At 32.7% G+C, this 14,695-nt stretch overlaps 6 protein-coding genes and 1 non-coding gene across 7 annotated transcripts; 3 read left to right on the top strand and 4 right to left on the bottom strand. All coding sequences in view use genetic code 12, as the record gives it.

The window, feature by feature from the left end:
- Nucleotides 1-61: 61 nt before the first annotated feature.
- On the bottom strand, nucleotides 62-1,330 carry CTRG_00700 (pepsin-like aspartic protease; the record flags this gene model as incomplete). Its single annotated transcript, XM_002545873.1, has 1 exon — nucleotides 62-1,330. The coding sequence occupies one exon, from the start codon at nucleotides 1,328-1,330 to the stop codon at nucleotides 62-64; it is 1,269 nt and encodes a 422-aa protein (XP_002545919.1).
- A 1,292-nt stretch (nucleotides 1,331-2,622) lies between these two features.
- Nucleotides 2,623-2,847, top strand: ATX1 (copper metallochaperone; the record flags this gene model as incomplete). Its single annotated transcript, XM_002545872.1, has 1 exon — nucleotides 2,623-2,847. One exon carries the CDS (start codon nucleotides 2,623-2,625, stop codon nucleotides 2,845-2,847), a length of 225 nt encoding a protein of 74 aa, XP_002545918.1.
- Nucleotides 2,848-2,892: 45 nt separating this feature from the next.
- Nucleotides 2,893-4,890, bottom strand: DSL1 (Dsl1p; the record flags this gene model as incomplete). The annotated part of the gene is made up of 1 exon (XM_002545871.1): nucleotides 2,893-4,890. One exon carries the CDS (start codon nucleotides 4,888-4,890, stop codon nucleotides 2,893-2,895), a length of 1,998 nt encoding a protein of 665 aa, XP_002545917.1.
- Nucleotides 4,891-5,073: 183 nt separating this feature from the next.
- CTRG_00697 (uncharacterized protein) lies at nucleotides 5,074-5,958 on the bottom strand (the record flags this gene model as incomplete). Its single annotated transcript, XM_002545870.1, has 1 exon — nucleotides 5,074-5,958. One exon carries the CDS (start codon nucleotides 5,956-5,958, stop codon nucleotides 5,074-5,076), a length of 885 nt encoding a protein of 294 aa, XP_002545916.1.
- A 289-nt stretch (nucleotides 5,959-6,247) lies between these two features.
- Nucleotides 6,248-10,762, bottom strand: BUD5 (Ras family guanine nucleotide exchange factor; the record flags this gene model as incomplete). The annotated part of the gene is made up of 1 exon (XM_002545869.1): nucleotides 6,248-10,762. The coding sequence occupies one exon, from the start codon at nucleotides 10,760-10,762 to the stop codon at nucleotides 6,248-6,250; it is 4,515 nt and encodes a 1,504-aa protein (XP_002545915.1).
- A 1,275-nt stretch (nucleotides 10,763-12,037) lies between these two features.
- Nucleotides 12,038-13,660, top strand: ALG6 (dolichyl-P-Glc:Man(9)GlcNAc(2)-PP-dolichol alpha-1,3-glucosyltransferase; the record flags this gene model as incomplete). The annotated part of the gene is made up of 1 exon (XM_002545868.1): nucleotides 12,038-13,660. One exon carries the CDS (start codon nucleotides 12,038-12,040, stop codon nucleotides 13,658-13,660), a length of 1,623 nt encoding a protein of 540 aa, XP_002545914.1.
- A 136-nt stretch (nucleotides 13,661-13,796) lies between these two features.
- On the top strand, nucleotides 13,797-13,878 carry CTRG_06352. Its single transcript has one exon. It is a non-coding gene; the product is annotated as a tRNA-Ser (tRNA).
- The last annotated feature ends 817 nt before the right edge of the window (nucleotides 13,879-14,695 follow it).

Genomic DNA, 14,695 nt, shown 5'->3' with positions numbered 1-14,695 from the left:
TGGTATTTCTACGCTACCAGTTGAACTATACTATGTGTAATAATTACAACACTTATATTATCTAAACAATAGTGACATTAGAATCAGATGTGTATACTACAGGAGCCAAACTAATAGTGAGTGCATCTAAGTTATAAACCACGTAGGCATGTCTTAAGAAATTGTCACCCAAAATATTGAAGTTCTCACCATACAAGATACCCAAAGCACAGAAACCAGCAACGGCACCATTAGAATAATATAACGGAACAGCTAAATCAGAATAAGGAATATCTATATTTAATCCCTGTGGAAAATTATAAGTTACTTTACCATTTCTATTGCATGACCAAATATAAGCACCAATCGGTCTATTGTAAGTAATATCTCCTCCAATAGCATTAGCAATGCTATCTACGACACTTTGTGGAAGATAGGTTAATGTGGTCCCAGAGTCCAACAATAGACCAGTATTGATATCAATAGTGCTAGTACCGACTGTGGCTGAATTGGTTTGGATTGTAAATTCTCGATTTGATGTGAGAGGCAATGTAGTTAATGATCCGGTATACTTGGCATGATCAATGCCTCCAAAAATAATAGTACCACTGGTAGCTGAAGGAGCATTCAAATATAAAGAATAGGCATTAGTATTAATAAATCCTTGTTCTTTTAAATTGATTGGAAAATTTTCATAGATGGTATCAGTTGACTCATTGGTATCCAAGCCAATACCCAATATACCTTGTGACACAGAAGTTGAGTTCACATCACCAAACTGTTGGTTTAAAATAATTGCACCATTGATTCCAACTGTGTCTTTGACCCAGGTACCACTAGAAGAAGAACCATCTCCATATCTAATGTTGAAAGATTTACCCAACTCTTGGATTGTGGAAGAACTTGATGGATCGTATGTGCCCCCACTGAAGCAATAATCAGAGGAGTATCCGGATTTCTCTTGACAATTTGCACTGGAATCAACAACCCATAAATCAGAGGATCCGGTATCAACAATAACATTCTGCTTCTGACTATTTGATCCAACGGTGATATTTGCAGAGTAAGTAACTTGCTCATTGTATAATTCAACACTAATATAATCATCTCTCTTAGAATATTCATTAACAACAAAGTGGGGACCAATAGTGAAATTACTATCATCATGATTCCTGTTAACATAAAGCTCTAAACTAAGGACACCAGGAGTGCTTCTCTTGTCGAAGAAATTTCCCATGAGTCCAGGGGCAGCACCACGATCGTTGAGCTTGGAAATAGCAAGTCCTTCAACTGTTAACCCAAATACAATGCTTATAAAGACTTGCTTCATTAAACCAATAACCCAAACCATTATTATCTACTTGGATGATTATAAACAAAACGGAGGCGTTTCTGTGAAATTATTCTGGTGAATAAATAGCGGATACTACTATCCTTATTACTTTCCAGTATCTTTTAGATTTGGACTTTTACTTTGAATGTAGCACTAAGTGATGATTTGTTATTGTCTATCGCCTTACTCTTTAGCTAATGTTACTACTTTAGAAGTCAGTGATATACTTCGTTGATAATATTGAAGTTGAAAATCACGCTACTTCAAAAATTGACCTCCAAAAAATGGCATGCTGCAACAATTATCAGTCTTATATATCGTTATTTCTAAGTCCTTGATCCCTTTCTTTTTTTTGTTCTTGTTTGCAACACAGTCTTAGCAACACCGCTGTAAGAGAGCGGAAATAATTTTCTTTATCTCCTTGATTACACCTTATTTTTGATTGATTTCCTGACATATCCATAATAAATCATGTGAATATTGTTCCCATTTTTGCTTCTATGAAAGCTATAAATGGTTATTATCATATATGGGAATTTTAAGAAACTCTAAAGTTTGTTTCGACTTATTGCGATCTTCCCATTCATTCGGAAATACTATAATTTTCTCATATCAAGGATGATGGTGCCGCTTAAACCAAGGACATTGACAATGATATTGCTAATAAGTGACATATTATACTGGTAAGGTCCAAATTCTCCCAAGTAATCAAAATGATTAGCTTTGATGGTAATAAAGTTATGTCGTATTCTAAAGGTATGGTGATATACTTGTCAAAATATCAGATACAGCTATATTTGATAATTATTAAGTGTAGAAATTGTACAACAGTTTTCTGGAATATTGAAACATTGTTTAATAAGATATCTGAATTTACCTCTTATATGGTTGTTTCTTTTTTTGATGAAATAGATAAATTTTATTTATCTCCGGTTCTCGGATAATATTACTCTATGAGTTTTTAAAGATGCCTTTCGGCCTGATATTCTTCATATATCCTAACTATCTTTTAAGTCAATTTCTTTTATTTAGTAACCAATATGAGTGAATATTGCTTTAATAAAGTTTTTTTTTTAAAAAAAAAAAATGAAAAAAGTTAACCTCCACAATTTCAAAAGTTGATTAGTTTGAGATCTTTTTGCTACATGCGATACAATTCCGTTGCACTATTTAAACTCGGACAAAAGTTGACGACATGGAAAAAAAAAATATAAAAAAAGGGAACGAAAAAAAAAGATTACTAATAATATACGCCACAGTAAGTTACAAATACTATCAAGGTTTATCCAGTATACAACTACCAATTCACAATGTCAGCCCCAAAAAAATATCATTTTGATGTTACCATGTCCTGTTCTGGATGTTCAGGCGCTGTTGAAAGAGTTTTGAAGAAATTGGAAAATGTTGATTCCTACGAAGTCTCATTAGAAAAGCAAACCGTTGACGTTGTCACCTCCCAACCATATGAAACTGTCTACAACACCATTGCAAAGACTGGTAAGAAAATAAATAGTGGTAAAGAAGTTACAGCCTAGATTAAACTAATAGTATATAAACAGACATTTAATACATGCATATATTCAATTCATGTTTCTAAATTCAATTATTTCATTAATGTAATTATCTCTCATTTCACTTTGAAGGAAAACTGCTTTGATTAGTTGAACCAATTCTTGGGTTTCAAGATCATAGAATTCACCTTCATAAAACCTTTCAATTATATCCTTCAAATGATTATTCAATAAAAACTGGACATTTTTAAGTTTGTTATAAGATTCGATAGATGTATCCTTTTGAATACCTAACAACTGAAGATATGGAATAGTAACATTGTTGATATTTTCAATAATTTGGTTGATTTTGTAAGTTTGCTGTTCACTGATATCTTCAAGATTTAATACCATTTGAATCAACCAAGTGTTGACGAATTGGATCAATTCAATAACTAAGCTCGTGAATTTAGTTATGTTGGTTGACTTCAATTGTTTTTCTTCAAACAAGATATTGAACCATTTGTAAATTAAACTCAATTGGTTTAAGTTATAATCATCCAATTCATCAGGATCTCTTTGTACTTCACTATCATTTTCCAAATTTAATGACATCAAGATAATCTTTAATTCCAGATAAAACTTAATTAAAACTTGATTCCAATTGCAATTGATAAACTGCTGGAATTCTCTGGAGTATTCTGATGGGACCTTTGAAGATAGGTAGCTGAAATCATTGAACATCAAAAATGAGTTTGCAAGTGAAGGATACTCAACTATTGCCAATGCTTGAATTGTAGAAACAAGATACGATAAGTCTTGTGAATGCTTCTGGAAGTCATTAATACAAGAAAGTAACTTGTTAGGAATAGAAGATATTGTAATTTGGTCTTCTTCGGCTGATTTCTTGGTTGAATCTTTTTTCACATCATTCTGTCCTGCTTCTTCTTCTTCTTCTTCTTCGACGTCCCAATCATCATCCCAGTTATCATCCCATGCATCTGTTTCTTCTTCCTGTTTAGCTGGTGATGGCTCTTCAACTTTACCTGAACTGTCAAAATCTATAGTCTCTCTCTGAGCAATAGCATCAGATTTGAAAACTTGTCTAATCTCTTCAATATAATTATCAACGATCCAATCAAGATATAATTTGTTCAATTTTTCTTTGATTGATCCATTACCTTCTATTCTTGATAATACATTCCAGTTGTTAGCATGGCAAAATTCAAGTAATTCATTCAAATCATTCATTTGAGTTTGATCTTTGATTATATCATTGATGTTGCTTGATATTTTATTAACCAAGTTTTTGGATATTTTTGAATTGATGAAATTCTTGATTATTGGATATTCTAGTTCATTAATAAACTTAATCAAGTTAGTGATTGATTTTATGAAATATTTTGAGGTTGATTCTGTAACTGACATAACCATTGAATCTTCATACTCATCATAAACCAAATCCACCTTTTGAGATTTGTCTAAAATCAAATCAATTAGATTATCCCATTTAGTTTTGTATAATGAGTAGCAATCCAAGGAGTAGTCATTCTTTAAAACAAAAGAATTAAACTCATGTAGGATGGAGACATTCAAAATGGTGCAGTAGTCTGGAATTAAAAGAACACTCAAATAATCATTCAACTGGGTTAAAAAGTTTGATTTCAACATCTCAATTCGCTTACTTATTTGTTTATGGATTATTAATGAAGAATTTGAATCAACATCTATGTTTCTCAATAATGTACTCAATTGTTGTAAATCTAGTAAACTTTGCAATGTTTTGGGCTTCTCCAAGTAAGATTCAATTTCTTTCAACTGTCCATTGATTTTTACCAACGATTCCAATTGCTTAATATCTTTACTTATTGATTCATATTTATGATTCAACTGTGAAATAGACAATTTTGATATTGGATCAACGGTTGATGACGATTCTGGCGAGGATACTTCTTGAAATTTCTTAGTGAATTGTACATCATTTAGAAGGGAATCTTTATTAATCTTGGTTATGGTTAGTTTGATACCATTATTAATATCCCTCAAATATTCTTCTTGTTCTTGCAACTGTTCCACGATGCTTGACATTCTTACTGTTGCTTCTATGTTGTGTTGTTCAATTCAAAATGATCGCTTTTTTTTCGTTCTATACAATTCATTCTCAAATAAGCAAAAGTTGCGGCGCTTTTGAAAAAATTAGCACGTGACTACAGTAAGTAATTGGAGAAGAAGCAAGAACATGGTTTAATAAACACTAATGCCAGTAAGGTTTTATATTAAATCTTCAGTAATATCATCGTCAATATACTCGTCATCTTTATTCATTCTATAGATAGTCATGGCCATACTTGAGAAATTCAAAATACTCATTGCCCAATTTGGTAAATCAATTCCATTCATTTCAATGAAATTAAACGTTAAATCCAAGAAATTACCTATTAATTCTATAATTAACATCATTTTATCAAATCGTAAATCTTTCAACACTTTATTATACTTTTTATTCAAATCGTCATTAATTGAACTATTCTTAGTAATCGTGGAAGAACTATTCAATAAATCAACTTCAACATTGACCTTTCTGATTTTTCTAATAACGTTGAGTAGTTGTGAGATGGTCTTTCTAATTAAAAACACCAATATCAATACCCATATTTTATTGGTTTGCTTCAAGAAATTATTTAAAAATTTAGGAAACATTGGAAGATTGGACAATAAATGCAAATTATCTAACAAATTAGCGATATTTTCTAAAATATTCACGAGTATGGACTCTAATTTTTTAAAACTAAACTGATTAGGTCTGTAATAATGTTTTTGCTTCTTGATCGGTTTCTGTTCAACGAGTTCTTTTGGTTTGGATTTGTTGATATCAAATTTGTTAATTAAAGAAACGTATTTTGGTTTTGGATGGTATTGTTTCCTACTAGGTTGCGGTGTTCTATCCTCTTTTTGTTTAGATTGTTGTTTCTGAGCCAACAAATCTGATAGTTTTGCTAATTTATCAGTAGTAATAGAAGTATTGCCGTTAGCTTGTTCTTTTTGAGCAAGTTTTATTAAATTATTAATGATTTCTTGTTGTCTAGACTCAACAGTCGATCTTATTGGTTTAATGGTGTCGTTGATATCAGAAGTTGTTGTACTAGTGGTAACCATATTGACATTTAACTAATTATAATTTAAAGAGTGGAGATTGGTTTAAATATAAGAAAAAAAAACTTATAAAAAGGCACATACTAATTTTTTTTTTTTCGTTCTCGCTTTAATCGTTGATCCTCGGTATAGACCGTGGAGCCAAAGAAAAAAAAAAGCGGGAAAAAGATTCTTTGCTTTGTCAGGTGCCATTGATCACGTTGGTATTTTTTTAAGAAAAAAAAAGAAAGACACTAATATTACATCAAATTTACTATATATATATATACAACTTCACAAATGTACTATCTATTTATCTAGGTTGAATAGAACAACTTAATTTCCATGCTCTATCTTCTTCAGTCTTGTTCAATTGGCAAATCTTCCACAATTCCAATAAGATCAATTCCTGCAATGCAGGAACTGGTGTAATGTTATGATCAATATCTTGATCGCTTCCAAACCCATCAGCGACATGACTGGTAGCTTGGGAATTTGCAGATGAATCATAAGGTATTTGTAAGCATTCAATATCCGCAATAACTCTTGTGATTTTCAAGTATTTATCAATGTTGATCAATTTTTGATTTAAGAAGGTATTAGCCTTTCTGAAATTTGGATTTCCATCAGTGACAAATGTCAAGTCTTGTAAGAATAATGAGAAATATGGAACGATTGGGACATTAAATTCCTTTGACATCAAAAAGTTCCTCAATTTGCTACGATAAACATGATAATTTTTTTCTGGATGGATAATACTTGACAAATAATCATACAACTCAACATATTTCCCTTGTAAATCATTCCATATAGGAGTTAATCTGGTAACCAAGTGTGATTCCAAAGCAGTTATAATTGCAGCAAGGGAATTGAAATTTCTCAAGTACAAACAAGAAATACCTACTTTCAACCAGGTTTTAACTGTACTAAGTCTAACTTTATGTGTGATATTTGGTTGTAAAATGGATTCTAACACATATCCTGATAAACAATTGGTAAACAACAAAGACAATCTAACATTTGGAGCTAATTTCAAATGTGCTCTCTTGGTGGTATAGTTTTGGTTCAACAATTCATCTGGTCTGATGGAACAGAAAATATGTGACTCCAACAAAGTCAACTGTCTGGCTATCTCTAACCCACTAAAGTCTAACAAATTAGGTCTGTAATTGGACAACACCCAACTTTGGTCACAAATGATGAAAAAATTTGGCATCAACACTGACAAATCCAATGGGATGTATTTCGTGCTTGAGATGTATTTTTGTGAACACCAACTATTACCCAAAATAGCTCGATATGTGAGGTTAATCTTCTCAATTGTATGAATCTGTGAACGAGTCAAAATCGTGCTTGTAGATGCACCAGCGCCTAATGGCATTGGCAATGAAGCAGATTTAACTGAAGAAGAAGAAGAAGTAGTGGAATTGGAATTGATTTTGGAAAGTTCATACCCATCAACCACGGAAAATCTGGCCATGTCCCTGGCTAAACTATCCTCATTTCTGGTAGCCTTAACCAAGGTAATACTTCTATCAACTAATTGTTTAGTTGGCTTATATCTTTTGAGTCTATTCTCAACTAATGGTCTAGATGAGAGTCTGGCACCAACTTCAATCAATTTGATGGCATCTAGTGGCAAATAATGAGACATCCCTTCATTGAAAAAATTAATTAAGGTAGTTAACAAGTTATAGTCAAATTCGTAGTTCCAGTACGACTCCATCCACAATTGAAACATTTGTGCAATCAACTTTCTTCTTTTCTTCAACTTCAAATCAGCGTTTATATCATTACTTTGTACTCCAACTTCAAATCTAGTTATCAATTCTTCAATCAAGTCAATTCCATTTCCAAAACTTCTAAAACAGATGAAGAATGCGGAGACGTAGAAATATTCTGGCGGAGAATCTTCGTTAGTTAAGGTATAAACAAGGCCTCTGAAAGAGCCTCCAAGTAAATGACCATGACTATCAACCAACAACTCATTATTAATATCTGTACTTGGCTTGGCTTTATCAGTGGGTTCATCTGTTGTAAATGGTTGAAACTCTGGAGCAGACATAGTGAATGGAGATGAATTTTCAAGATCGTTATTCAAAGACAGTAGGAATTTAGCGCCACCTTCCGTGAAACTCAAGCTTCCAGTCTTACCGGCTCTAACCATGGAGTATCTATTAGCTTTATAGGCTCCAACTCCGTCTCCGGTTGTCGCTGGTGGAAGTAGTTGATCACCAGTTGGGATTCCCTTGGAACATTTCTTGATAAATTCATGTGGCTCAATGCGCATTTTGTTATAATCTGGGTATGATCTCTCACTTGGTAATTTGAAATCACCTGTATTTTCCAATAATCTTCTAATTGACGAAATGGTAACACTGATAGCCCTGATCATTCTACTGGCAATTTGGATCAATTCTCCTCCTTCAGGGGTATAATAATAATCTCTAGCACCATTTAATTGGGGAGATCCAAAATTATGTACTCTATCTTCATCAGTTTCATTCACAGTCTTTACTACCAAATTCTTGACACTGGCAACTAAATCACTAACTAATGACAACAAACCATCTAAGGATCTATCTAAATCCTTTGGTTTTTCCGAAGAGTAATCTGATCCAGTTCTTGAAATAAAGAGCAACTCTCTTAAAAGTAAGATGATTTGGTGGGCTAAATTTTCTAACATATCACATCCAACTTGGTTATGTTCGATCAAATCTAATCTACCAATAATCAAACCTAAGTATGAGTTCAATATACCATTGATTTCAGTAATTCTCTGCTTGGCCAAAGGAGGTTTGCTTAACAATGGGCAATTATTCAAATCATCATACAATTTTTTATCATTGTCACGGGTGACAATTTGTTTGCTTTCAGTAGACCAAACTTCTAAAAATGATAATGCCTTACGAGTAACTTGGTATACCATTAATGTTAAAATTTCAATTTTACTATAATTTGAAGTACCTTTGAAATCATTTGCTTTTGCCATAAGATTGTACCAATCTGCCAATAAAGACTTTCTACATCTTCGAACCACTGGTCTCTTTGTGACAATTTCGTTTGATCTCGATAAACAATCAGTTTGCTGTAATAATAGTCTTACGCCATCTCTAATTGAATTGATCACTCTGATAGAAAAGGTATAATGATCGTGACGAGTCTTATGACTCAATGGATTTGAAAGGAACTGACCACATGAGTGAAATAATGGTTTTAAATACTGACTGTTGGGAATTCTACCCTCGCGTTCAACCGAAGCATTATCATCCTCATCTTCTGATTCATCATTGGTAATTACAAGTGCAAAATAATTCATAGGAATCCAACCTGTTTGCAAAGTGTCAATCAATGTAACTTCACCCCAACCAGATTCATCAATATTATGAAGAAAAGCGACATCATTCTTTTCAAATGATAAACAAATAGACGCATCTGATTCAGATTGTAAAGTGGTTGCATCAAAGGAATGTAATGCACGGATAAAAAATTCAGACAAATCATCTTCTTCTTCACTAGGTGGGGGTGTTGACTTTTTTTTGTCTTTGCCCTTAGTATCTCTTTTGTCTTGTGCTTCTTTGTATACTATATTCAATCCCCCTTCTTCCAACATGGTTGTCGAGTTGTTGTAAGCTTTCAATCTATCTGAATCATTCAAGTCCGTTTTAGACGATTCACTCATGAGCAAGTCTTTACGTGCAGGTATATCATCTTTGATTTTAGATCCCCCAAGATTGTAGGATGATGGAAAGTCGTTGGTAAAAACAAAATCATTGGAAGATGCAGTGGAACGTCTTTTCTCAAAAGAAGAATCATCATGATCACTCATACTGACATCAGCACTGGCATTGGCACTAGCACCAGAAATGCTTATATCGCTACTGTGGATACTGGATGCCCTGGTGCTGATTGAGCTTGTTTCAATATGTTGATCTTTGGAAATATATCCTTTCGCATGCTTATCTTTCACATGTGCCTCTTTGTCTTCGAGTTTAGCATAGTAAGTGCTTTTTCTTTCAAGACCTATTGATTCTTGTTTGGCATTTCGATTAGCCTGTTCAACATTGGTTTGAAATGTATTTCTAAACTGGTGTGAATCTCCCGATGTACGAGTGTTTTGTAAAGCCACAGATAATCGCTTGAACTTTTTGCTCAACTTTCGTTTTGGCAACAATCCAGAAGGTTCTTCTTCTTCTTCTTCTTCTTCGAGTTGTTCTAGTCCCTCGACTTCTCGTTGTCGTTGTTGATCTGAATATACACCATCTTGAACAGTTCTTTCTTCTAGAAATCCATTGGCATTTACTTTCGGAGTTTCATCACCATACCTATCACGAGTATCAATAAGCGGTGTTTGGTCATTGTCAGCTTCGATAGTGGTGTTTCGGGAAGAATCATGTAAGATTGATTCACTCATTGATGAAAAGCTAGGAGTATTTCTCAAACCAGAATCATTATGGTTTGGTGTGTAATTGCTTTCTTCTTCGTATTCCTCGTCTTCGCTTGAATCCTCGAAAGAATATGCGCCACTGCGAGCAGTTCTATAGGTCTGTATAGTTTGATTTGATGGTTCTGTTGGTAAACGAGTATTGTATTGTACAGCCTCTTCCTCTATTTCTTCTTCAAAGTCATTGTCATTCGATCTGTTGTAATTCAGTTCATTTGTGTGATGATGGTTGGTATTGAATGATGGTGAAATTGGTGAGACTGATGATGACGTAGCACCACGCTGAGATTGTGGGGAGGGTTCATTTGAACTAATTGTAGAATACACACTTGAGGAAGAACTAAAGTGCTTGCTTGGATCTGAATAATTTGGTTGATGGAACATGGTAATGTATTTAGAAAATGTGGAGTGGGTGTAGATCTGACTTGTTTCTAAATCAGGAAACGTAACTATGGTGATTTTCTTAGATTATTTGATCGTTTGAACAATACAAGCAAAAACAAAAAAAGTTGTAATAAGAATTGAAGAATTATCTTTTACAAGAAAAAAACAGATGTTGATGATGATGAAGGTGGAAATGAAAAAAAAAAAATTAATGAATATAATTAGACAGAATATGTGGTGTCTCTTTGAGATAGAAATTTAATTGAAAGGGCGGAACATACGTTACTCAAATCTGTATAACGAGAAAAAAAAAAAAAAGAAAATTTTACCAGCTACCAGACGTGTATCATGGTCCAAAAATAGTTATGTGTAACTTTCTGATGACATATTAAATAATCACCTAATTCTCTTCTATTTTCTATTTTCTATTTTCGATTAATGGAATGGTTGGGCTTAAGAAAAGCAAATCAAATAAGTAATTTTGCTCTATATTGATAAGATTATTAAATATCCCATTAAGAAAATAAATACTGAAGACGACTGTCTTAGGTCATGATTTCGTTCAGACCTACCTCCTTAGATTGTTTTTTTTGCTTGTGTCGTGTCATGTCTCGATTGTGATTTGGTAATAAATTTTCTTGAATAGGAAATATCATGTAACAAAAAGACGCGTCTTGAATATATATTACATCCAAAAAGATTCTAAACTGGAGTCTGTACTACAATGACTTTAAGGCACGCTAGATCTCAAATTCGTTCCTTATTGACGTGCAGTGGCCAAATATATGCAATCAATAAAGCTAGTTACTGAATAAACTACTTGTTCGATGCATTGACATATATTCAGCCGTAGAATGATATCACAGTGGTAATAATTTCGATACAAGATAGAAACTATACTCCAGTAAATATTTTTATTTTTAGAGATAGGCTTTTATTTATTCATCATAATGGGAGTATCACATTCAAATTTCTGTCTTTAATGATTTCATCACAAATTAGAAAAAAACCTCAAGTAAACTATGTAAAATATACGACAACAAGGCTATAGAAAAAAAAAATACAACAACTCCTTAAAATATCAATATCCGCTCTTAATATTAATATTCCTAATAAATATATATTAAATCTACATCTTCAATAGAAGATTTCAGTGAGTTGTAATGCTAGATACACTATACATCACGTGATTTAGAGCTACCAATTAACTCATACAATGCCACCATCAATGGACACGAAAAAAAAAAGAAAAAATTCCAACAGAACAAACCAATTATGACTTTGACACCCAAGAACAATATTGAACATAAACAGATGGCCAAGTCAAAGAAAAAATCATCAACACAACTGAACAACTCACCCAAGAAAATACAGCAGCCAATTGCTTCTAATAAAACCATTTCTAAAAAACAACCAAAATCAGTTTTTCAAAGTTCACCTGTATATGATTTACTTCATTATTTCGAACGTGCTCCTGACCAATGGACAGCGAGATATATCTTAGTTCTCACTGCAGTTATACTAAGAACAGCCGTGGGATTAGGTGGACACCTGGGTTATCATGTTCCACCTATGTTTGGAGACTTTGAAGCACAAAGACATTGGATGGAATTGACGATTAATTTACCAATTTCTCAATGGTATTTCTTTGACTTGCAATACTGGGGGTTGGATTATCCTGTGTTGACAGCTTATCACTCATATATTTGTGGTATTATTGGGAATTTTATTAATCCAACATGGTTTGTCTTGAATGATTCCAGAGGATTAGAATCCGATGATATTAGAATGTTTATGAGAATGACTGCAATCATAAGTGAATTGATTATTTATATCCCAGGAATTCTTAAACTTGCAAACTTATTGGGAAAGAAATCAAATATTAATAGAATGGACCAAATAATTATTGCTTTGATCATTATAAATCAACCGCATTTGGTTTTAATCGACCATGGTCATTTCCAATATAATTCAGTGATGTTGGGATTTTTCATTTATTCAATAATTGACTTAATTAAAGGAAATCTCGTTTTGGCCAGCATTTGGTTTATCAGTTGTATCAATTTCAAGCAAATGGGGTTGTATTATTCATTGTTTATTTTTTTCTATATCCTAAGTCAAATTAGATCGTTCCTGAAATTGATTGTTGTTGGAGTTACTGTTGTATTAACTCAAGTTGTGTATTTAATCCCATTTATTTGGTTCCATCCCCAGTCTGTATTGCAAATACTTATCAGAGTTTTCCCATTCAATCGTGGATTATTTGAAGACAAAGTGGCCAATTTCTGGTGTACAACAAATATTTTGATTAAATACAGAGAAATAATCGATGGATCTCAATTGTCCAAATTGGCATTAATTGCAACATTATTGGCAACCATTCCAATTAACATTTATTTGTTTATCAAGATTATTAGAAAACCTGCGGTTAAAGTTCCTGCCATGATCTACGGGTTTGCATCAAATGCGTTGTCTTTCTATTTATTTTCCTATCAAGTTCATGAAAAATCCATCTTGATTGCTTTGGTCCCAATCAGTTTATTATTATTAATTAACCCCCATGATATAACTATGGTTCAGTATATCAATACCGTCGGAACTTTTAGTTTGTATCCATTATTGAAGAAAGACGGCCTCGTGATGCAATATATTGTGTTGAACTTATTGATTAATTGGTTAATTGGAAAGAGCTTAGTATTTAACAAGAAAGTGGGTACGCTTAATTGTTTGATGATAGTAAGTACTTATGCTGCCATTTTTGCCTTTCATGTCATTGACTTTATCTTGGAGCCACCTGCTAGATATCCTGATTTATGGGTTATCTTGAACACTGCTATTTCGTTTGGTGCATTTAGTTATTTCTGGTTTTGGTTATCATATAGAATATTTAAATTGTAAGTATAGTAAAACAATAAATATCGCATGTAGTTTTGAGTAATCTTATGAAATGTGTTATATCTGGGTAATTATGGAGAATGTCACCTCCAACGAGTTGCTTCGTTTGTCCGAGTTGAATTTACCAACTGGATTTACTGGCGGCATGACCGAGTGGTTAAGGTGAAAGATTAGAAATCTTTTGGGCTATGCCCGCGCAGGTTCGAGTCCTGCTGCCGTCGTTACTTTTTTCAACTTTCTTTTTTGCATACAAAGTATCTGTTGGAACATCTCATGATGAGCTCAAAATGATTAAATTTAATATTATATCCGGATAGGATCAATGTACAGGAGCTGCTTATAATATACAAATTATTCAGATAATTACTGGAAATTCCTCTCGTATTTAAATTAAAGAATCAAATTTTTTTTTGAATGATATAATCGTTGGAGCCGTGGGGAAATCCCTAGTTAATTATTGTTTGTTCATTTTGAACTTCAATTGCATAGTACATTGTTAGTATTAATAATTTAAAAGAATCTTTCTATTGGTTGCAAAATAACAACATAAAAAAATGTAGAAGGGATTTTTAAATCGTTGAAAATAATCAAGGGAATTTTTTGAATTTAAACATTACGTTACGTCTCTTACATGCTTGTGCCTTATATCAATGTAAAAAAGCATGATGAAAATATTAAATAAACCTAATGTCCCATTTTGACGAATAAATATGATCTAAATTTATAACAGAAGAATAAAAAGACAAGTAAATTTTATCCCAATTTAAAAGTTTCCGAAAATAATAGCCATGAAATATTTAACTTCCTTCCTGTGACAATTAACAATAACAAGGTATCACATTAGAACTAGAATCAGAGAGAGAGGAAGAGGACTTGCGTTTCAGTTTTGAGCAAAAACATTATGTATTCTTCTGCTCAACAAGAATATTTAACTGAAAGATGGAGTTACCAACTGTACATTAATATGTCACAGAAATACGGAACAATCGATCCTGTTACCAGGTCTTATTTGACTTTTAATTTTGGAGATTTAACAAT

Source organism: Candida tropicalis, assembly GCF_000006335.3.
Source record: "Candida tropicalis MYA-3404 genomic scaffold supercont3.1, whole genome shotgun sequence".
In the NCBI taxonomy this organism is placed as follows: domain Eukaryota; kingdom Fungi; phylum Ascomycota; class Pichiomycetes; order Serinales; family Debaryomycetaceae; genus Candida; species Candida tropicalis.
The sequence above is the reverse complement of the archived record's forward strand: the minus strand, read 5'-3'. Positions and strand labels throughout refer to the sequence as shown.